The sequence below is a fragment of the Erythrolamprus reginae genome, chromosome 6 (assembly GCF_031021105.1).
Source record: "Erythrolamprus reginae isolate rEryReg1 chromosome 6, rEryReg1.hap1, whole genome shotgun sequence".
In the NCBI taxonomy this organism is placed as follows: Eukaryota; Metazoa; Chordata; class Lepidosauria; order Squamata; family Dipsadidae; genus Erythrolamprus; species Erythrolamprus reginae.
In genome coordinates, this window is record NC_091955.1 from 44,242,677 (window position 1) to 44,267,222 (window position 24,546).

The 24,546-nt window shown below is 40.5% G+C and overlaps 1 protein-coding gene across 4 annotated transcripts in view; it reads right to left on the reverse strand.

Moving 5' to 3' along the window:
- GRIP1 (glutamate receptor interacting protein 1) overlaps nucleotides 1-24,546 on the reverse strand; it is a 585,000-nt gene that overhangs the window by 168,027 nt on the left and 392,427 nt on the right. For all 4 annotated transcript variants that reach the window (XM_070755655.1, XM_070755656.1, XM_070755657.1 and 1 more), the window contains exon 2: nucleotides 1,204-1,284. In XM_070755655.1, coding sequence (XP_070611756.1) covers nucleotides 1,204-1,284 — 81 coding nt within the window. The remainder of the gene's footprint in view (nucleotides 1-1,203; nucleotides 1,285-24,546) is intronic.

Consider the following 24,546-nt stretch of genomic DNA (forward strand, 5'->3'; position numbering starts at 1 on the left):
GGATTTCAATGAAGTAAAATTCTCTATGTATTAATCTTTCTTTAATGTAAATGTTCTTATGATCCTGATTACTTTAAGTCCAGAAACATTTACCTGCCATTTATATATTTAAAAACCAGTTTTACACACACACACACACACACACACACACACACAGAGAGAGAGAGAGAGAGAGAGAGAGAGAGAGAGGATTCAAAGCAGTTAACTATGCAGGTCAGTGCAAAAATATAATTACAACCTTATCACTACTAAAACTCATTTAATAGGAACCCTATTTTTAAACTTCAGATTAGAACCTTATTTTCCAATAGATCAGTTCAAATGACAAACACCTATTTGGATAAAAGATTATAGAGATAAGATGCCCCGAGATTGCTCCCCAGGGTTTCCCCATTGACTTTTCTTGTAAAAAGCTGGCAGGGAGTGTTAGAAATGACAATCACATAACCATGGCTGACTGTAGTGGTGCAGCAGCACTAGAGCAGCAAGTAGAGGAGCACTTCGCTTCCACTCTGAAATATGGAGTGAGTCTCCATCCACTACTGTCATCCTTCTCTTCTCAGGGCAGGTGAGGAGGGAGGAGGAGGAGAGGGTGAGGGGCGGGAGGGGGCAGCCAGCTGACAGGGAGCCACAGCAGGGGGACGAAAGAGCTTCATTTATCTAGGAACTTGATATGACTCTTAATTTAAAATTAAATCATATAGTAAAAAGCATCCAAAGAAGAAGAAAGAACAACATCAGCAAAAAAAACCCCAACAACCCAACCCTTGCCTGTTTTTGGAAATTGTTCAAAAGGGAACACACAGAGAGAGAGAGAGACACTCACAAGAGAGGGGGCGGAGGGAGAGAGAAAGAAAGAAAGAAAGAAAGAAAGAAAGAAAGAAAGAAAGAGAGAGACAGGGGAAAAGAAAGAGATAAGAGAGAGGGAGGTAAAGAGATGAGAAAGAGGAAGAAAGATGAGAAATAGAGGGAGAAAGATGAGAGAGAAAAAGAGAGAGAGAGGGGGAGAAAGACGAGAGAGAGATGAGGGAGATCTGTTTAAAAGAAAATACCTGGAGCCACATATGACTGGGTGGGAGTGAGTGATGTTGAGTTGCTCATGCTCACCCAGGTTTTGTGGCTCCCGGTGTTTTGTTTTCTGTGGGAAATGGGCTCAAGTGGCCCAAGTGTTTAAAGTTGCAGACCCCTGATATAGTGGTATACCTGGAATGCTCTGTCTTCTTATAGCTAGTGCTCCATCAGGTGGCTTTGACTGGTTTGCCGATTTAGTATATGGACTGTCATCTGAAATAAAGAAAACACTGGCGTTGGGCATATTTTTCCGCTAAAGTCCTCAATATATTATATTGTTGCTCCATAGGACAAGAATGAAAAAAATGTTGATTGTTAACAGAAGTCCGAATTTTAATCTGATTCTTAAGCAGCTTTTAACATACTATAAAATATTTACACAGGACTATTACCGTATTTTTTGAAGTATAAGATGCACCTTTTTCCTCGCTAAAAAAGCTACTCTGAATGTAGCTTTTTTCAAAGCTTTTTCCCCCAGCCCTAACTATGTGTTAATGATCTTATCAGCTCTTACCTTGCAGGTTCTTTCATTGTTACTCTCTGCAAAGAATGTTTCCCAAACCCTAAGTCTTTGCAGTGTTTTTTCATTGCTCTAACTTGCTCCGAGTAAGTTTCTTTACAGCCCTAACCAGGAGCCAACAAAATTCCAAGCAGTTATCCATTTGCAACCTCTTTTATTGTTACTCTCTGTGAAGAATGTTTTCCAAGCCCTAAGTCTTTCTAGGTATTTTTTTTCCATTGCTCTAACTTGCTCCAAACTTTTCTTTGCAGCCCTAACCAGGTGCTAACAATGTTCCCAGCTCTTACAAGCTCTTTCATTGTTACTCTTTGCAAATAATGTTTTTCAAGCCCTGTGTCTTATGGCTCTATTTGCGCCAAATGTTTCTTTCCAGCCCTAACAAATTGCTAATGATTTTCCCAGTTATTACTGGCTTGAAAGCTCTTTCATTGTTACTCTCTCAAATAAGGTTATTTGAAGCCCTAACCAGGGGATAAAATAAAGTGCTGAAGCTGATCAGACTAAGGACACTAGCCAGATGAATATCTGGTAAGCAGATTCTTTTCACTTTTTTCCTTTCCCCAAAATAAGGTGCGTCTTATACTCCGATGTATCTTATATTCTGAAGAAAATGGTAGTTACTATTTGCATATCTATGTGCTTTAAGAAAAATGGATGAAAATCTCAGAGAATAAGATTATTTCAGATCTTATAACAAGAGATAAATAACAATAATTGGAATATATTTATTTTAAAAATTACAAAACCTTTGGAAATATATTTGGAAATATAACTTTTACCTATACTGCTTTAAGCCTTGGGATTCTTTTGGCAATCACTTCAAGTAGCAAAACCATTAGCTTAATGGAAATTAGCTTAATTATTATAGAGCCTGTATCCATTTATCACTTTTCCTCCCCATTTATGGAAGAGGTTTCTCTTCTTATGAGGAGCCAAAATAGTTAGATATCTGAAGCTGGGCCCTCGTCCAAGAGATGCCACGACCTCAAAGCAATCTCCATACAAAATTACACAAGAATAGGAGAATACATAAAGTCATTAATAAATAATGTATTACTACTACTGCAAAAGGGCATCTTTTAGTTAAGATGGGAAAATTCCCTCTGCCTGCAAGGACTAGTTCTTTAAGGTCATCCTAGAATGAGCCTTCTTACTAAATGAACATATCAATAAGTCATATAGTAGGAAGGATCTGCATTGGATTACTCATTATCATAGCAATGGGAATGACCCATCACATCACTGTTCCAGAAAATACTATGCGTAGTTCTGTTACCTTTTTGAGCCACTGGCACAAGTTCATTGAACTGAAACAGTGACCTTGCCTTTGTAGTGAATTATGTACAATTGATCACATCATGGACCTAGATATTTGCCTCAAGTGAGTCTTTCCCTAATGGCAGACTTGGCAGACTTCTGTTGGACTAAATAACATTGTTTGGGACTTATTACGGCTGTGAATGAACAGAATTCAGAATTCATGAAAAGTTTGTTAGATGAGGCGTTCTTAAGACGAGGTACCACTGTATTAAAAACCAGCGTGTCAGATTCAGATTCCATTCAAATGGATGAAAACTCTCATTAAGCAGGTTAAAAACATTTACAAATCTAAGCGAAGATTTCAGAATTATTTCTTTCATATAGGTTTAATTAAGCATTTTAAATCTCAAAAACTTCCAGAAAAAAAAATCAAAATTGTGTTCAGAAAATAAATATATATCTGCCTAAGCTTTCTATATGCAGGCCAAAAATTTCTCATTTCTTTTCCTTGCAAACACTTGCTATTGCCTTTTCACTTACTTTACAACAACCTTGCAACTTACTGTTTCAGTCTGCGGATGGGGGTCAACACAGAAGCATTCACACCAATTTTTACCTTCAGCATACTTTCACATTTGTACTGTGATCAGACTACTTGGGTAAACCAATTTCACATACAAAAATTTCATTTCATGCTTTATGCAAAACAATCAATTAGTTTTTTCACAAGCCAATAGAAACATAGTAACATAGAAGATTGACGGCAGAAAAAGACCTCATGGTCCATCTAGTCTGACCTTATACTATATTTTACCTTAGGATGGATATATGTTTACTCCAGGCATGTTTAAATTCAGTTATTGTGGATTTACCAACCCCGTCTGCTGGAAGTTTGTTCCAAGCATCTACTACTCTTTCAGTATAATAATATTTGATGAGCTCCATTGAGTTCCAATATTTGATGAGCTCCAATGAGCTCCATTTTCTAATTTTTTTTGTGTGTTCTATTATTAGAGGGTTTCATTCTTCCTGCAGCTTTGGATATTATTATGCACAGACACATATACACACATACCATTAAACAATATTTCCAGACCTTTTCATTTATTTTTCTTTTTAAAAGACATTTGTAAAGCATGCCTTCCTTGTAGCCCTGCATTGGCTATGCAGCAAGGAACAGGGCTGAGCAACACAGGTATTTACCCAATGTTGCCCTGCCAAGCTATAACATATTCCGCACCGGGCACTGAGTTTTTGTACACAAAAAAAAGACAACAGGAGTTAGATCACTGATAGAAGCAAATGGAAAAGGCAATTCTAATTCTTGCAGGAGCAAAGCAGTTCTTACTGAAGTGAAATAGCAAGTTATTATGTCTCAGTAATTCTACCTATTCTATTATTATTATTATGTCCCTTCAAAATGAAACAATTTTATTGAGATGATCACACATAAGCACACAGACATTATTTTGCAGATGTTTGCATCTTTGTCTTGTGGAAATAAAATGACTGTGGAAATACATTAATTGAACTGCATGTTTTTCAAAAACTTCCACCTGCTGGTGGCCCTGCAGTATTATATTTAGCTACATTATCACCATACTGCCTTCATGCATATTTAACAATATAGACTGAGTGTCTTCCATAATTTTGCATTATTTCCTGAAAGCTTTCAGAGGCAGCATCTCTGCGTTTGCGCTTATTGTGTGCATTTTTTACATCAGCTTTTAAACTTCAACTGTAGCAACCAGTCCTAGTGTAGTATTGTTCCACTTTACTAAAAATAGATTAATAAAAATAAAACAGAAAAAGATGCATACAATCGGAAACAGGTATGACTAATAAAAGTTGTTTCTGTGGAAGACCAAGTACAGGTAGTCCTTGACAAACAACAGCTTGTTTAGTGATGGTTCAAAGTTATACAATGGCACTGAAAAAAGTGACTTATGACCATTTTTCACCCATCTATTGCAGCTTCCCCACAGTCACATGATCAAAATTCAGATGCTTGCCTCATTTATCATGTCCCGGGGCCATGTGATCAGCTTTTGAGAACTGACTATGGGGAAGCAGATTCACTTAACAACTGCAGCAATTCATTTAACCACTGTGTCAAGAAAAGTCGTAAATGGGGCAAAACTCACTTAACAATTCTTTCACTCAGCAACAGAAATTTTAGGCTCGGTTGTGGTTGTAAGTCGAGGAGTACCTGTATATAATAGTTATTTTTTTAAAACCTGACTGTCATTCCTAAGATACAGTAGTTAGGTCTTTGTAATAATGATTCTGTGCTTAATAGTTTCTTTCAAAAATATTCCCCAATTCTTTAGAGTACACTTCATTTAGCAGCTCCATATAGACCTTTAATTATTGATAAAGCAATAAGATTGAATGTTGTACGTACACTCAAACACATGCTATTTATTCAATATATTTTTTTAATTAATTAGTATTTCTATTTGATAAACCAGGCAAGAGCTATAAAATAAGGGTACCTATCTATTGTCTAACCCAGCGGTCCCCAAACTATAGCCCATGGGATGGATGCGGCCCGCTGAGGCCATTTATCCGGCCCGCGGCAGCGCATGAGATTTTATCAATAGATATAATAAGCTCCCAAATCTCCTGTCCACTCACTGTGGTCTGCTGCTGAGCGAGGAGGAGGTGGAGAGGCAAGGAGCAGGGAGGAAAGCGGGCCCCTTTCTTTGCTGCCTTTAGAGAAAGAAACTATTGCTGCCCTATGGCAGAGCAGCAACAGTTCCTCTCCCTAAAGGCAAGAAAGAAAGGGGCCAATTGCAGGCCCGCTTTTCTCCCCGCTCCTTGCCTCTCCACCTCTTCCTCTCCACCTCCTCCTCCGTGGTGAGTGGATGGGAGATTCAGGAACCCCCTGAATTTGCCCGAATGGAGGCGGTGGCTGCGGCTTCAAGGGACCAACAGTTGGTCCTTCTCATGCTGTGTTGCTGCAGTCTCCGAGGCCGCCGCCACCTCCATTCAGGCAAAGGGATCTCCTCGGTGGGCGGCCTCGGAGGCTGCAGCAACGTAGCGCCGAGAAGGACCAGCTGTTGGTCCCTTGAAGCCACCCGAACGGAGGAGGCGGTTTCAAGTGACTAATCCCTAAGCCAGATTTTGATTTGAGGAAAAAGTGAAACTTGTGTGCCTTTTTTGCCTGGCATTAATTTTAAAATATCATGGCCAAAAATGTTTGCAATTGCAAGGATGCAATTGATTTGTGCAATAGTCTCATGATTATAGTATGAGTACATAAATTCACAGAGGTAACTTTCAAACAATGATCGATACCCTAATCCATGTGGTGGAAAAGAGATTGCGAGACAGATGAAATCAATGGACATAATCAATTGGCGTACAAAACTTGCTGGTGTGCAAAAAAATTTGCAGATAGAAAAGGAACAAAAGCCCAGAACTATTATTTTTTACTTAAGTATACGTTACAGTAAAAGAATAATGCATTTTTTATTTTAAAGCCATTCTATATATAATAAAATAACAACTTATTACATTTATAAACTGTTCAATTTTCAGTTTATAAAAAAAATTAAAACAACAACAAAAAGGAGAGTAAAGATGGTAAAAATAACAGAGTCAGATGTGTACTTTAAAAAAATTACACAATCTAAAAGGGGTTTCAATCACTCTGGCCAAAGTTTTAGACAAAAAATCAGGGCTCTCCAAAATCCAGTAGGATGAGAGAATACTCAAATCTCAGCGGAACCTCATTCCAGAAGGTACACGGAAAGTGTCCATGGTTCTGACACATGGCATTATTTAATCAACAGAATTAAATCCCTTCACATTGGGAGCAGAGGTGTTAGAGTTATTAATCTAATCTTATGTAGCCTCTTCTCCAAAAACATTGAACTGCTAACTAGAGTTTACAAAACTTTTGTCAGACCAATTCTAGAATACAGTTCACCTGTATAGAACCCGCATTGCATATCAGAGATAAATACAATAGAGTCCAGAAATATTTCACAAGAAGAGTCCTTCACTCCTCCTCTCGCAACAAAACACCTTACTCCATCAGACTTGAAATACTGCGATTAGACAATTTACGTCTTCTCCAATCTGACCTAACAGTAGTTCATAAAATCATATACCAAAATGTCCTTCCTGTTAGTGACGACTTCACCTTCAACCGCAACAACACACAAGCATGTAATAGATTCAAATGTAACGTAAACACCTCCAAACTAGATTGCAGAAAATATAACTTCAGCAATAGAGTGATCAATGCCTGGAACGCATTACCTGACCCTGTGGTTTCTTCCCCAAACCCCCAAATATTTAACTTCAGATTGTCTACAGTTGACCTCTCCCCTTTTCTAAGAGGTTTGTAACGGGCATGCATAAGCACACCATTGTGCCTATCGTCCCTATCCTATTGTCTTCTTTTATCATTATTTACTACTTATGTTATGCTTATACAAACTACAATCCTATCCTATACCTGTTATTCAGCCAATTATAACCAGTTCTAGCAAACTGGTAGCACAAATTTTGAGTAGTTTGGAAAACCGGCAAATATCACATCTGACTAACCCAGCTACCATCTATTTTCTGCCTCCTGAGTCCCATCTGATTGGATCTTCTTTTGTTGCTCTGCACAGGAAAACGGAGATGGAAACCAAATTAGTGGGGTGGAGAGGGAATGGGAATTTTGCAGTATCCTTCCCCTGCCATGTCCATCAAGCCACACCATGCCCACAAAACTGGCAGTAAAATTTTTTTGAATCCCATCATTGTAATGCTATTTGGAAATGATCTTGGGACATGTTGGGGGGGGGGGGAGGAAGGAGGCAGTGATGAGTGGAGGAGGGAGAGATGCTGCCTGCTCTTAGATAAGTGAGAATACAGATTGCAATTGCATAATGGACAGAGAAAGAGGCTCAGAAGAAACACTAGCTTCTCAGGCTGTAAAGGAAATGGAGGGAAATTTGTAATTTCAGACTTGCAAGATTCTGCTGTTGTAACCTTGCAGCAAATTAGAATTAGCTATCTGTTTTCTGTCTGATCTATCTGGAAAGGCTGACATCAATCTTGCAAGTCTGATCTCTGCCCTCTCTCATTTTTCAAGGTCATTCCCACATTTATAGTATAGTCAAGAAAAGCTTTATAGCAATGATCTATGAATAGCAAAAGAAGCAAACTGGCAACCAGTGCAGCCTGCAAAGGAGACGTGTTACATGGTCATACCGAGGTTTGCCCATTACTACCTGGGTTGCTGTGTTGAAACTTCTAGATCCGTGATGGCACACCTATGGAACATGTGCTACAGCTGGCATGTGGAGCCATATGGGAGGGCATATTGTCCTTTGTCAGCTCCAGGGCACATGTGCATGCTGGCCAGATGATTTTCGGTCTTTGGAAAGGCAGTTTCGTATTCCAGATGCTTCAGGGAAGCGTCCCTAAATCTCCAGAGGCAAAAAAATCTCCCAACTGAGAAACTGGAAGTTTGGGAAAAGACACTTCCATTTTATCTGTTTGGGCTTTTTTTTTCATCTACCAGCAGTGGTGGGTTCATACTGGTGTGGTCCAGAGAGCCGCACCCTTATGAATCCAGTGATTTTCCGTGTTTTTTTCCCGGGCTTCTTCGTGTTGAAGAAGCCCTCAGCTGTGCTTAGGATGAAGAATAAAGGTCAGCATTAAGACAAGGATGGGCAGGAGGGCTTCTTCCACATAGAGACACTGTAAAAAAAAAATCACCGAAAATCAGTGGGTTCATACGGTGCGGCTCTCTGGACCACACTGGTAGGAACCCACCACTGCCTATCAGTCTTCAGAAAGGCCTGTGAACATGCAGGGGGTGGGGGGCAGCACGGGTTTATGTGCATGTGGGGGGAAGGAAGGGGTGTGGGCACATGCACACGTGCTTGCACACCCACACCCACCCTTTTGGCACGCGAACCAAAAAAGGTTTGCCATCATTATTCTAGATGCTCTTCAAGGGCAATCTCATGTAAAGCACATTGCAGTAATCAATCTGTGAGATGACCAGGGCATGAGCAATTGACTGAAGAGCCCCCGGTTCAAGGAGAGGACACAAGTGGTGCATTATATGGAACTAACTGTGCAAAGACCTATGGGCCACAGCTGTTCCTTTCTCATTAAGCAGCAATTATGAGTCCCTAAAGATTCCCCAAATCATATACCACTCTTGATAGGAAAATGTCATACAATCAGTGATGGGCTGCTGCCCCCACAGGGGGGACACAGCGGGGGTACTAAGTTTATGCACTATTTATTGAATACTTAATAGTTTTTTATTGTCCTTACTTCATGACCCTTAATTACTTTTAAAATAGGAAATAATTAAATAGTATGTTTTACCCATAAACACTTTAATCGTTTTAATCATTATCTAGAATGGAACTTTGATAGCAATTTGAGCTACTTGTCTAATCTGTTATCATACTGAACCTTGTGGGTTCAGTACAAAACCTTAAAATGCTACTGTGCTCCTTAACAAATAATGCTGTCTATCATTTGTCCTTTTCGTGGCTATTCAAATAATGTGACTTAATCAACTGAAAGAGTCCAAGCACCTATGTGAAAACTTACCTTGGTCGATAAGCCATTCCCCACCCAGTCACATCACCTCCCCCCATCATGTGATTGCCAAGCGACTCCCACTTGGTCACATGACTGGCAGGCCACACCCACAAAATAAGCCATGCCCGCAGTGTAGCAGTAAAATTTTTGGAAGCCCATCACTGCATACAATTAGGTCAAAGATAAAGTATTCAAATATCTGGGCAGCCCAAATTCCCACAGCCGCTCTTTATGTATCATATAACAACTTTATGGCTTTTAGAAAGGGGTTTTCTGTAAGTTAGGAATGTTACTATATTTATATCATGATCTCAGGATATTTTCTTAATCTTATGTAAGATCTTACATCTGCTTATCAGGAAATATTTTATTTCAAAGCAAACTTTCTTAAGACTGTGCTGTGAAACAACTTGTGCCTAATAAAGATTCCTGTAATCTACTATGCACTCTGGCATCTCACTGAGCCAGGATTTTTTAATTAGCCTTTTGGAACTATGTAAAACTTGGGCAGGGATTTGCAGGAGGGTTTTGTGGTATGTAAACCAGAGACCAGCATTAAGAGTAAGCTGCTTCTATATAATAATATTAATGAAGACAATACATTTTCCCCTCTTCAGTTCTCATTGTCAGCTATCTCATTTTACAGCCTGTAAATTTTTGAATATATTTTCAAGTGCTTGTTCAGTGTTAGTGCTAATATTAATAAAATATGTTACACTGTAGTGGTAACTTTACATTTACAATGAAACTTTAGTATGGCATCTTAATCAAAGTACACATTTCTTGCCATTAAATGCAATCTAGAAAGAGTAAAAGGCTAAATATTAGCTTTATGAAGTGGATGAAATACCAAACCAAAAACAAATTATAACACTTTTCCTTGAAATATGTTGAAAAGCTATCTATATGTGAAGAGCTGAAGATGATTTTAAGATTATACCTGTATCAATATTTCCAGACAAGTAAATAAAAGTGGATAATGCTTTTGGAAGAAGAAAATTTTAGTATAAAAAATCAGTGGTGCGTTGCCTTAAAATCTTTACCATACTGCAGAAAATACAAAAAGAACATATAAGCACAACATTTTCATTCAGATGCATAATGTAGATGGCCAGAATTATCTGCTTCATAAACCTGTAAAATGTCAACAACCTGTTATGCACATAGACTGCCCTTTTCCACTCAGACTTGCCAGGGAATTAGTGGGCAAACTGTCAATGAAGTCATCTTTTTTTCAGTGGTTCAAAGAATCCAATATTAAATTACTAATAGCTTCTAACACATTTCAAATGGTCACTCTTAATAGCATATTTAAAATGCAGAAATCCTGTTTTATAGTCCTACAGTTGAAATTGATTCCAGTTCCTTAATGTTGCTATATTTTAATGTCCAAGTCAATTTTATTGGAGGAAGGAAGGGAGGAATAAAAGAGAAAAACAAAAAGAGAAGGAAAAGGGGAAAAAAGAAAAGAGGAAGAAAGAAAACAAAACATTTGGACTTTGGAAGGGAAATCATTCTTTAAAAGCTATAAGGGGTCTCCAACCTTAGCAACTTTAAGACTTATGGACTTCAACTCCCAGAGTTCCTTAGCCAGTCACAAGTCTTAAAGTTGCTAAGATTCAAGACCTCTGTTATAGACAACTTACAGGATTCTCATCTGAAACTTTAACACCTCTAAAGGGCACCAAATTGGGAAAGACAGATTAAGTTTAGCAAGCATTTTAATTTTTGTAAAGGTTTACCATATATTTTAGATTTAGATGTTGCACAGGATATTAATTTTATTATGAAGTTACCGATGTATCTTGTACAGTAATGTCAAGTGCCATACATTACTTTAAGGACTGCCTCCAGCTCTTCCTTGACATTTTGCCCAATTAGTCATAGAATATTCAACATTTCATTTGAAGCTCTTCTAAATATTCAATTAGCTTTCAGCGATAGGGTTTATTGTTTCGTTAATTATAACAGGAATCAGTTGAAACCAAAAATAAATGTTAATTACAGTAAAATGATTAGTGTACAAAGATTGAGAGCAAGATTTGTTCTCTTTTCTGAAAACAATTGGGTGGTGAAATATGTCATGAAACATTTTGTTTTATTCTATAAAGGGGCAGAAACATCTGGCTATTACTTCAACACTGATTAAAAGTTTTCACCAGGACAGACTAAAACAGAATTAAAGCAGCACCCTTTTCAATTAATTGTCTATAAAAATAGAAAGAAGAAGAAAGGAGAAATATGTTTTGTTTCAGAAATCCTTGGTACAAGATAGAATTACTCCATAATTTCCAGAAACCCAAAGCAAATAACCAATGAACGTCCACAGTCAAGAGTGGATTTTAATATAGGTCCAACAGTTAACCAGCTCCTTTTAATGTTTAACTAGACCATATATAAATTAGTGAAGTTGGTGAAGTTGGCCTGTAAGTTATTATATTTGTACATTACTGTACTGTAAATGAAGATGAGCTAGTGAATTTGCAATTTATTTTATGTTAGACATAAATTCCATTTAGCTGCATCGTTATTGAACAGTAATATCTTTGTATGTCAGCTAATATTGAATCTGGGCATATTGAATTATTTTGCATTATTTTATCAAACGTTGAAAGGGGAGCCACCTTGGGGTAATGGTTAAAATGCTGACCCAGAAATTAAGAGACTATGAGTTCTAGTCCCATCTTAAACAGGAAAGTCAGCTGGCTGATTTTGGGATGGTCACTCTGTCTCAGCTCAACTCAGCTCTTTCTTTCTTTCTTTCTTTCTTTCTTTCTTTCTTTCTTTCTTTCTTTCTTTCTATTTCTATACTGCCCTTCTCCATAGACACAACAGATATAAATACAAAAAAAAGTAGAACATATAAGAAATCTAAATTTAAAATATAATCTAAAACCCCAATTCTTAAACACAGTCCTCCACATTCATCCCATAAATTATGCATTCATATCATTCGTCAGAGCTGGATGTTAGCAGTCAATGGCCCCAGGCCTGCCAGCAAAGGTGAATTTTTAAAGCCTTGCGGAAGGCCAAGAGGGTGGGGGTGGTATGAATCTCTGGAGGGGTTCCAAAGGGCCAGAGTTGTCACAGGGAAGGCTCTTCCCCTAGGCCCCGCCAGATGGCATTGCCTGGCTGACGGGATTTGGAGAAGGCCAAGGTCATGCCAGCCACTGGGATACATGAGGCAGAAGAAAGGTCATAACTAACACTTTGAATTGCGTTCGGAGACCAATCAGCAGCCAATGCAGCTCATAGGGTTGTTGTAGTAGGGAAAATAGGAGGAGCAGAGTATATGTTCACCATTTTGAGTTATTTGTAAAAATAACAAAGGTGGGTTACAAATACATAAATAAAATGTTCACCAAAATGAGTTGCATATGGAAAAAAGGATGATTCAAATACAACTTCTTCACAATGCCTTTTGTGAATTTTCATTTCATATTAATGAAAGCTGTAGTCATTGGATCAAAAATATGCACAAATAGCTGCCACTGAGCTGCATTCACTATGGAATGAAGCACAGTTAATAGGCCCTAATGGAATTGATCTTTTCAGCCATGTGGCAGTGTTGTTGGCCTTTCGAATGGAAATATGTTTTTTATAGCTAACTTCTAAATTACCATGCCAAATTATGATTACCAGTGGATAGTGTAATCTAAAATGTCTGGAAGATACCAGATTGGCTTCTTCTAATTTATGGGATTGTGCTTTAGTTCAGATGCTAAAGTTTAATTTGATTCAAGTCTCTGGTTTTAGGTAAATACTGAAGCATTTCTTTTAAAATTCCACTCCAAATTCTTCTACAAGGGAAAAAATATTTTCTCATGTCCAATTCAGTACCTGATCACTACATCAATATGTCCTTTTCATTTGACTTGATTTGGTTTCTTGAATTCTGAACTAGTCATCAAATGGGAAGTTTTTGGTGATTTCCTACCCATATACTTTTTCAAGATCAACCAATTTTGACCAAGTGCAGCCACTGATATATTCCATAATTATCTAGTGATCAATATAAACTAGCTGAAAATAAGGAATACACATTATTTGAATTCTGATCATAGGTATTATTTCTAGCAAGTAGCTTATAGTGAGAGTTTAGTGAAATTGAAACTCCAGCCCTTTTCAAACCATGCATCCAGAAAGATTAATACACACCGAGGGTGAAACATATAACAATAGTCCTTATCACCTAATCAACATGTACAAATTGTGTGCATATTTCCTGCATAAGTTTCCTGGCATAAATTTGCCAATATGACTGGGAAGTAAATGTAATGGGTCAACCTATATATTTATTCATACCATGCAAACCTTTCTTTCTCCATCATACACATTAATTTGTTGTATATATGGTCTGAGTGAAAAGAACTCTTTTTGCTACTTTATGATTTAATTTCTGAGCCATAGCCTTGAAACCTGATCAATGGTAGTCAAAAGTTCAGTTTGCTTCCTGAGAAATAAAAGGATCCCCTTGTTTTTTGTTTTTATAAAAATGCAATCAAAATATCTTTGTGGCTAATTGCAATAGGTACTTTGCAGTGCTGCAGAGAAAAACATCATCAAGCAGGTCAGGCTATTAAGACTGCTTTCAAAGCGTTTCCTCTTCCATAGCAATCTCTGTGATAATGGAAAGATACTTAAGACTCAGAATTCCTGTTACCAGCAACAATATGTATGCATAATACGTGAAGGAGATCAGCTAGAGAAAAATTAACCATTCTCTTCCTTCTCCCAATGCACATATACACCGAGAGAAACTTTCCTCCTTGTTTAATCTGGCAGGACAAGAAAAAAGGCATGGATGGCAGATGCCTCTGAGCTTTCCTGCTCCAACCCTTTTCTGGTCCTGAGCTCAAAAATAAGCAGTAATACTTTTTCTGAAGTTAAGCTGAGGATGTATGGTAGGTTATGCTGCTACCCTCTATTGAAGCTAACCTATACATAATTTTTTGTATGTATCTCTGCACCCTTTCATTCTAAAGATGATTTAGAAAGATTAAGCGGTTGATCCATTTGATATGCTACGCTTAATGATACCCTGATAGGGAGAAAATACATCTATAATATTGATTGGATCTATTTGGTGGGTTTTCCATATATTAGCAGATCAAAAAGATAACAAACTATACGTAATTTAAAGTAATAATTATGAAATACAATAAACATCAGGTTATCAATAAACCCCATACTTTTTGGAATATAACTGGTTTACATTTCTTTTTCCTGAGATATAACTTTTTGGAGTATAAGCTGGACTGGAGTATAATGCCAATTGGTCTCCGGGCCCAATTCAAAGTGCTGGTTATGACCTACAAAGCCCTACATGGCTTAGGACCAGATTATCTTCGGGACCGTCTTCTGCCTCATGTATCCCAGCGGCCAGTTAGGTCCCACAGAGTTGGCCTTCTCCAGATCCTGTCAGCCAGACAATGTCAACTGGCAGGGCCTAGGAGAAAAGCCTTCTCTGTGGAGGACCCGCCCCTCTGGAACAAACTCCCTCCAGAGATACGTACCGCCCCCTCCCTCCTGGTCTTTCATGAAGCTTTAAAAACCTACCATTGCCGGCAGGCATGGGGGCCATGAGTGATGAGCCTGTCTCCAGCTGATACAAGATATGATTGGATTGGATGAATGTGTGTGAGTGTACCTGGGGTCTTTTAAAATGTTTTAGTAAATTTTCACATTTTATACTTATTAGATTTCTTATACAGTATATTGTTATATTTAATGCCCTGAGTCACCTTGAAAAGGGTGGCATAGAAATCTAATGAATAAATAAATAAATAAATAAATAAATAAATAAATAAGACGCACCTTAGTTTTTGGGAGGAAAATAGGGGAAAGAATCTGCTTACCAGGTATTCATCAAGCTAGCATCCTTAGGCAGCACATTATTTTATCCCCTGTTAAGGTTTAAAAAAACTTTATTCGGAGAGAGTAACAATGAAAGAGCTTGCAAGCCAGTAAGAGCTGGGAAAATTATTAGCACTTGGTGTTCTGTCTGGGTTCCCCCAGACGTCAACACCAACTGAAAAAAGCAGCCAGACATGCTGGTAAAAAGCAAAGTCACTTTATATCTTTGAAAACAAACACAGAGAACAAAAACTGTTCTTACAAACTGGAATGCTATGAGGCTTCACAGAAGAGTCACGACGGCCACACAATACAACAGGCTTCTTGCTGGCACACACACCACTGTAGATAATAAAACCCACGCCTCCCCCAAGTTTTCAGCCTTCGAGGCCACAAACCAGAATCAGAGACGCCAAGGATCGAAGCAAGGTCACAGGACTCCCAAAAGATAACTCTCCACAATACAGGAAGGGCGGGCCTGCCTTTTCAACCTTTCTGAGGAGAACCACACCCAAACCCAGCTGTTGCCTATTAGGGATGGAAATACATGGCTAATTGTCCCCTTCGTTGGGAGGCCCTTCTCTGCCTCATATCGATGATGGCTTCTGCGTTCTCATCTAAGGATTCCAGGCTACTCGCTGGGGAGAGCTCCCCCCCGGGGGTCTCAGGCCGCTCTCCCTCCTCTTCGTCCCGGCACTCCCCTTCCCCATCTGCCTGGTCCTCCTCCTCCTCCTGTTCCTCTTCCTCCCCCTCTGAGCATGGAGCTGGCAGATTTCCAGCCGTTCCCTGAGGAGCCTCAGACTGAATCACAACACTTGGTAAGGAAAGAAACATTCAGAGCAAGTAGAGCAATAAAAAAAACCCTGCAAAGACTTAGGGCTTGAAAAACATTCTTTGCAGAGAGTAACAATGAAAGAACTTGCAAGCTGGTAACAGCTGGGAACATTATTAGCACCTAGTTAGGGCTGGAAAGAAACTTATTCAGAACAAGTTAGAGGAATGAAAAAAACCCTGCAAAGACTTAATGCTTGGAAAACACTATTCGCAGAGAGAAACAATGAAAGAGCCTGCAAAGTGAGAGCTGGGAAGATTGTTAGCAGCTAGTTAGGGATGGGAGAAAAAAGCTACATTCAGAGTACAAGAGGCACCCAAATTATCAGCTTCTTTTAGGGAGGAAAAAGGTGCGTCTTATCCTCCACAAAATACGGTACATTCGGTTTACCCCTTTTTTGAGCATTTTCTGTTTTGTTTTTCTGGCAATGTAGCCTATGTAAAGATATAGCTGACATTACAATTTAAACCAATAGAAAGGCTGGTTTAAGATAAAGAGTGAAAAAAATATTATATACTGTATTTGAATGTATGATACTCACAAACACATTATTTGAAATAGAAATAATTGTGGAAACATAGAATAATACTTTATTGTTTCTTTAGATTTATTTTTTATACCTTCTGACATTTCTGTTTCAAAATTTGATACAAATTTTGTAGGAGGCAAAGATGGGATTATTACCTGTTCTAACCAGTGGTCCATATGGGTCCTATCTCTTATATTTAATATTCTCTTTCTTTCTAGATTCAAATAATAATTACTTATATGAACATATTTAAATTATTAAATGAACATATTTAGATTTAGATTTAGGAAAATGATTTAAAATGGTGTTTTGTGTTATCTAAATGTTATAAAATGAGAAAGTAGTGTTGATCCAAAGACATTTAATGAAGACTCTATGTATTTTTCACTTGACCTTTCCCACACATTAGATTATATTTTAGTATAAAAATAAATCCCACTTGATGCAAAATAGCATACTGTAAAATGTATGCATGAAATTTTGTTCTGTTACAATTCATGGATTTCCTCAAGATGAGGAAATCATCATAGGGATTGTATGAAATTAAATGTAAATCTTGGGTGCAATATGTATTACTTAGTCACTTTTGAAGGGAAGCCCTCGGTCCCTTTGACTTCCATAAGGCCTTACTAGATATTTTTATTTATTGGATTTATATGTAAAGATATCAGGACTAGAATGTAAACATTGTCTGCATTTTACTAAATTTCAAATAAAATTATCTTCAAAATTCTCTTGATATTAGAAGGATTGATTTTATTGATTTTATCATTACTGCTTTTAAAAAAATGATTTATTTCTGTAAAACATATGATGGAGAATTACAAAAGAAATGGCCGTATTAGTTAAAAGGAATGAGATTTTAGAGAAGTAAAAGAAGCAGTGATAAAAAGCTTTTTCTAGGTTGGAAGGATGATACAAAATGGACAATACAAAACTGGTTTCAGTACATGGTGGATCACATTCAGTTTGAGATTATGGATAAGAGGATGAATTTGGCTAATGAAATCAAGCTGCCGGAACTGATGGAACGATGGGACAAAGTAAGAGGATATGTGGTCAGTAGAATTCGAGACCAAGCTATAAAGAATAAATTAGAATCACTTTATAATATGTAAATAAATATATTGCACTTAAGTTAAAATGGTATGTACAAAATATGCCCCCATGAATGTTGTCTGGTGGCAGGCACTAAAACACTGAGCACATTGTTATATGTTGTGTGTTGTGTGTATGTTCTATTGTTATAAAATAAATAAAAATATTTTTTTAAAAAATTGATTTATTTCTATTGCTGTTTTTATAATTTTAATATGTAAAACATCTAGTCTTTTGATTGAGTGGACTATAAAATGGAAAAACAAGCAAACTTTGGCTGCAGATCCCTATTTTAGAATTCTGATGCTATCCATAATTGAGCAACAGTACACAGTACACATTTTATTTTAATTACTTCCAAACATCTGAATGTTTCCATATGAAAGAATTTATACCTTTGGGAGTGGCAGTTTGCATTTGTTGTGTCCTATGAACCTCATCCAAACTAAACTGTAAGACTCCAGTGTTCTCTTTACATTAATAATAAAATGCCTGTTCTTACCATGGCTTCACTAAGCTTTGCTTTATTTAAAAGAAGTATTCATGATCACTTGAAGCATCTTCCTTCACTAAGAAAATTAGTTTACTGATAACAGATACATCTATTTCTTGCATAGACGTATACATGCTTACGTCATTGTTCAGTTTTGGAGATGAGCAATGATGTGCAAAGCTAAAAAAATAAGAACATTAAGCAAAAGAAATTATCTATTTATGCACATTTTTGTAGCACATGTCCCAAGGCTTTGAATTGGGCCATGAGCAAATCAGCAACTACTATAGCAACAGTAACAGAGAGGGAGATTGCTAGATCTCCTGTCTTCAGTTTGAATTCTGCGTCAATTGAAGTTTTGATGTTGACTTCAAAACCACATGTAGAATGCAATAAAGACATGAGAGTAAAGAAGAAGAAAACAAAGCCATCTTAATCTAGTTTATATTTAGATTTTCACTATATAGTACTTCCCTTTATACTCTTCTTATTTGCAAATCATCCTTGCTTCTCCATGGCAGTGCAGTGCCTTAGCGGTTAAGAAGCTGGGCTTGTCATCTGGAAAGTCAGCAGCCGAGGTTCAAGACCTGAGTATCGTATGAGGGGGCGAGCACTTGTCTTTGCCCAAGCTCCTGCCAACCTAGCTGTTCAAAAGCATGCAAATGTGAGTAGATAAAGAGGTACCACTTTGGTGGAAAGCTAACAGCACTCCATGTCGTCATGCTGGCCACATGACTGTGGAAATGTCTTTGGACAGCTCTGGCTCAGTGATCTTGAAATAGAAATGAGCACCACCCCCTATATTTGGCAATGACCAGCAGAATAAAGAGACTCCTTTACCTGTTTTTACAAACTTGCTTCTACTACATTCATATACAGATTAAAATGTTTCTTTTTTCTTACTCTTATTTTCTATTTTAAAATATTAACTCTGGGCAAAATACTTAATAGTTAGAAAATAGAACTATTTATAGATCAATAGTTTCCATCTCTGATTACTGAGCCTCCCTGAGGCACCTCTGACTAAGATGGAAATTCCAATTGTCTAATTGTCCTACAACTCACACTTATAAAAATAAAACATAAACTTCTCTTAGTCCTAGAGTTCTCAAAACATGCATGTGTTCACTATTTCGGCATCGGAGGGAAAAAAAGGTTCGCCATCACTAGTCTACAAAAAGTTCCCTATGGTAGGTCTTTAGAGATTCAAGATGTTGTAGGATGTAGTGCAGAGCCATATTAACAGCATCATCTGTCGATCTATTTGCTTGGTTACACATAAAATTACACATAAATTACACATACAATAAAATTACACATTTTCCATATTTATGAGAAGTGCAGTGTTTAAAATGATCATATGTTATATAGCCATTTTATGGAAGCTTTTAAGTGGGAAAATCAACTTCTTTCAGAGTTGCTCCACAGAAAATCTACAATTAAAAAAATGTCAGAAATCCTATGCCCCTGAATGCTTACATGAAATCAAATTACATGTAGCAATCAGTACATCTATTTTTCCCAATTCTTCTTGCAAGCCTGCTTTTTGTAAATTGCCTGAAATTGCATGCCCTGATGGCCTAACTTAAACACATTGATTTGTTTTACATGGTTTATCAGGCAAAAATTAATAAGTGAAATATTATTTCCTTTTAGAGACAGACTCTAGATTTATTTTTAAAGGTCACATTTGCCTGATACATGCTTGTCCTAAGGACATTAAAAAAAACCTTGGAAATTTCCTGACAATAAATTCCTGGGATCAGAGTTTAGGGATAAAAGGCATTATATTGTAAAATGTATACCATACTTATTTTTAAAAGTTCAACTCAGTATAAAATTAATAAAACCAAAGCTAGCAATAATGTCACAAATTAAAAGTAAATTAAAAACTCAACCTGATGAAGATTAGCGCCGGTGGTCTTCATCCCTCGGTGCCTTTTGCTGGAGGCCCGGGAGACACGGAAGCATGGCGGAGCCGCCAGCTTGGATTCGGCCAACATCTCGCAAGGCTTCGCGAGATCTCGGCCGAAGATCAGACCAGAGTGGTCTGATCGGTGACGTGTCCGGGCGGAGCCTGCCAGCCCTATAAAAGGGCTGGCAGGCTCGGAATCGGCCTTTTCGCCTGGACGTCATCTCAGCAGACACTCGGCCAGGTGTCTGCTGCATGGAGCAGCCATTTTGAGTGGCCTCGTGGCTAGCCGCCATTTTGGGAGATCTCATTGGAGGCTTTTGGCGGTTTTTTGGTCAGGGTGAGAAGCCCCTTTAAGTCCTCCTCGGGACTGAGGAGGGCCCCCCTTCTTCACCTGCGACTTTCTCTTGAGTGGGGAGGAGGGGGTCTTTTGGATTGCCCTGGGGGGGTGGTTTCGGCGGAGAAAGGGGGGTGCGGCCCAATAGGCTCAGGTTCGCTGAGGCCTTTGGGTTTGGAGCACACCCTGGTTTCTCCTCGGGACCGAGGAGGGCATTACCCACCCGGCAATTACTTTCCCTTTGGGGGGAGGGGGCTTTTTATTTAAAGGCCCCTTGGTGGACAGGAAGGGCGGCCTAGTAGGCCCCCCTTTTAGGCTTTGGGCTTTTGGGGCTTGTGCCATCCGGCTCCATTTTTATATAAATTAATAATAAATAATTTATTATTTATTCCCAGGAGGGAAGTTTTTTTAATAGGAAAGTGAACACAAGAACAAGGGGACACAATCTGAAGTTAGTTGGGGGAAAGATCAAAAGCAACATGAGAAAATATTATTTTACTGAAAGAGTAGTAGATCCTTGGAACAAACTTCCAGCAGAAGTGGTAGATAAATCCACAGTAACTGAATTTAAACATGCCTGGGATAAACATATATCCATCCTAAGATAAAATACAGAAAATAGTATAAGAGCAGACTAGATGGACCATGAGGTCTTTTTCTGCCATCAGACTTCTATGTTTCTATAATAATTCAGTTCAATGGCCCCTAAAAGGCAGAGGGCCCCAGCTCCACTGGCTGAGCCTGCAACAAGGCTGAGGAGGGCGATTAGGCCCTCGGCCCAGGCTCGAACGAGTATGGGAGAGCCCCAGGGTGGAGCCCCAAGGGGGGGGGGTAGGAGGTCCGGCCCTTCGGTTGCTGATAATAACATGTCCTCTCTTTCTTGGGCCAGGGTCATTGAAAGACTGGACGACCTTGAACGTTGGCGGTCTGGGTCCGGCCCAGGAGGTGCCTCCACATCAGCGCCTGCAGCCCTCGGTAGAGCTCCGGATATAGCAGCAGCCCAGGTCAGGCAGATGGCCCAGGCCGGCAGATGGCCCAGCCCGGGCAGATGGCAGCGTTGTCGGGCCTCGTAGGAACTGGGCTCCCATGGATGGCTTCTACCCCTTTGGGGCCAGGTGAGATCGCACCACACCTAACATCCTCGCCGCTCCTCCCTCTGCCCGGACAGGCCATTGTTCCACCGGGTTTCGGAAGTGGGGTCAACTTTTTAGGTACACCTGTGGGCACCTGTAGCCAGGTTTGGACCCCGCCAACTCCGGCTGTGCTTACTCAGGCCCCTATGATGGCTTTTCTGTCAGGGTCAGGGGGGTCGGGGGTCACCACAGCTTGGGACCCTTTAGCCAGTATTAGGGCAGGGGCCATCCCCTGGGGGCTGCCAGCCATGCCTCTAGGGTTTCATCTACATCCCTCAGTCAGGGAAATCATTTGGAAAGGGGAATATGTAGGGGATACGGAAAGCTTTCATGTCCGACAACCTCAAGTCGGTTGTGGGACATGAAGACATTGTTAGGGCAAAAATACAAAAGGAGGTGGCCGAGGGCAGGGTTCTGGGGCCTTTCCCAGAGCCGCCCTCCCCAACTCTAAGGGTGTCCCCTTTAGGTGTGGTCCCCAAAAAGGCGAGTGGTGAATTTAGGTTAATTCACCACCTGTCTTTTCCACAAGGGGAATCAGTGAATGATTTCATTCCTGATGAACTTTGTTCAGTCCGGTACGCATCTTTTGATGCGGCTGTGGCCATGGTTAGGAAGTGTGGGGTTGGAGCCCTTATGGGAAAATGCGACATTAAGTCGGCATTCCGGCTCCTCCCCATACACCCAGACGACTTCGAGCTCTTGGGCTTCCACTTCGAAGGTGGCTTTTATGTTGACAGAGCATTGCCAATGGGATGCTCTGTCTCGTGCTCTCTTTTTGAGAGCTTTAGCATCTTCTTGGAGTGGGTGCTCCGGAGGCGCAGCGGTCTGGGTTCGGTCGTTCACTACCTCGACGATTTCTTGTTAGCAGGGCCTGCGCGTTCAGAGCAATGTTTTGCTCTAATGCGGGACTTCGAAGCCCTTTGCGATCAATTGGGGGTGCCTTTAGCCCCTGAGAAGACCGAGGGCCCTGCTACCAAGATTACTTTTCTTGGTATTGAATTGGACTCAGAGGAGCAATCTTCTAGATTGCCCCTAGACAAATTGGTCAAGATACGGGGTAAGCTCGAGTTATTGTTAGGCAGCTGGAAGGTCACCCTTCGGCAGCTACAAAAATTAGCGGGGCTTCTTAATTTTGCCTGCCGGGTCATTGTTCCTGGCCGGGCTTTTTCCCGGAGGTTATACAACGTGATGAAGGGGCTGCGTTTGCCCCATCATCATACCTGTCTATGCACCGGGGTCAGGGATGACCTACGTGTATGGCGGGAATTTTTAGATCATTTTAATGGGTTGTCATTCTGGAGGCACGAACTTCTCTTGGAAGCTGAGTTGCAGTTTTGCTCAGATGCTGCGGGGACCTGTGGTTTCGGGGTTATATTAGGCGACCAGTGGTGTTATTCCGCTTGGCCTCCGGAATGGAGGGCCTCCCCCCTGGTCAAGGACTTGACCTTTTTAGAGCTCTTCCCCTTAGTAGTGGCCTTAGAGCTTTGGGGGGAACAGTTTAGGGACAAAACCATGCACTTTTGGTGTGACAACCTGGCTGTAGTCCATGTTGTGAATGCCCTGTCCTCCAAGAGCGACAGGGTCATGCGGCTTGTCCGCCATTTTGTGCACTGGTCTTTGTCCCTAAATGCCTTATTTTTGGCTCGACACGTCCCCGGGTTAGACAACAGGATTGCTGATGCCTTGTCCCGTGGTCAGTTGTCCAGGTTTCGGACCCTGGCTCCGTGGGCCCACGCATCACCAGAGCGCGTCACCCGACCACCTTTGGAGCCTGGGCAGGCTCCCGAGCAGTGGAGAGCAGAAGCCTGCAGGGCCATGGCCCTCTCAGTGGCATCAGGCACCCTGAGGGCTTATCAGCATGCAGGTAAGGAGTTTGGGGATTTCAGGCAGGATAGGGGTTACACCCATAGTTGGCCTGCCCCAGTAGAACACCTGATGGAATTTTGTGTCCAGCTTAGGCAGCGTGGCCTTTCAGTTAAGACAATTAGGTCCAAGCTAGCTGGTCTCGCCTTTCTGTCCAAGGCGGGGGGGGGTTATGGACCTTTCGGGTGACTTCCGCATTTGGAAGATGCTGGAAGGATGGGTGAGGGAGCGACAGGGGACCCCTTTAGATAGTCGCCAGGCTCTGACGGTGCAGCAGCTGTCGCTTATTAATCAAGCTTTGGACAGTCTGTGTGCCTCTCTGTATGAGGCCCATCTCTTTAGGGCAGCGACTTGTGTCATGTTTTTTGGGGCCCTGCGGGTCAGCGAGGCTATGGCCTCCTCGCAAGCTGACAGGTCGCTCCGTGCCTTCCAGTTAGCTGATTTAGAGTTCAGGGACAGGAGTGTCTCCCTTTTGGTGAGACATTCCAAGACAGATCAGTTGCATACAGGGGTTAGGATAGAACTTAGTGCGGCCGCTGATCAGTCTGTGTGCCCGGTGGCCACTCTTTATGACTTCTGTAGCATGAGAGGATCGGGGCAGGGGTACCTTTTTAAACACCAGGACGGTACCCCTCTGACCCGCTATCAATTCTGGGTTCTAGTGTCCAGGGCTATGGTCAAGATAGGTATTGATCCCGCCGGCTATGGAACACACTCGTTCCGTATCGGCGCCGCCACTAGCGTGGCACTTTCAGGTTTCCCGAGCCAGAGGATTCGGGAGATCGGCCGCTGGCGGTCAGCAGCCTATTTGGGTTATGTAAGGCCTGCTGAGGGTCTAGGGCAGGGTCTTAGGCTAGGTAACCTCTCTGTGCCCTCTTCCAGGTAGCCCCGCCGGTACGAGACCGACGGCGTTGCTTTGCATCACAGCATGATATTTTGGGCTGGCCGCTCAGCAGCAAGAACCGCCGTGGGGACCCAACTGTCTTTTGGCCGATGGGTCAACGTCGTCTGGATGGGGAGAAGAGGCATGTGGTGGGAAGGTCTTCTACCACTTCTACTGGGAGGGCAGCAT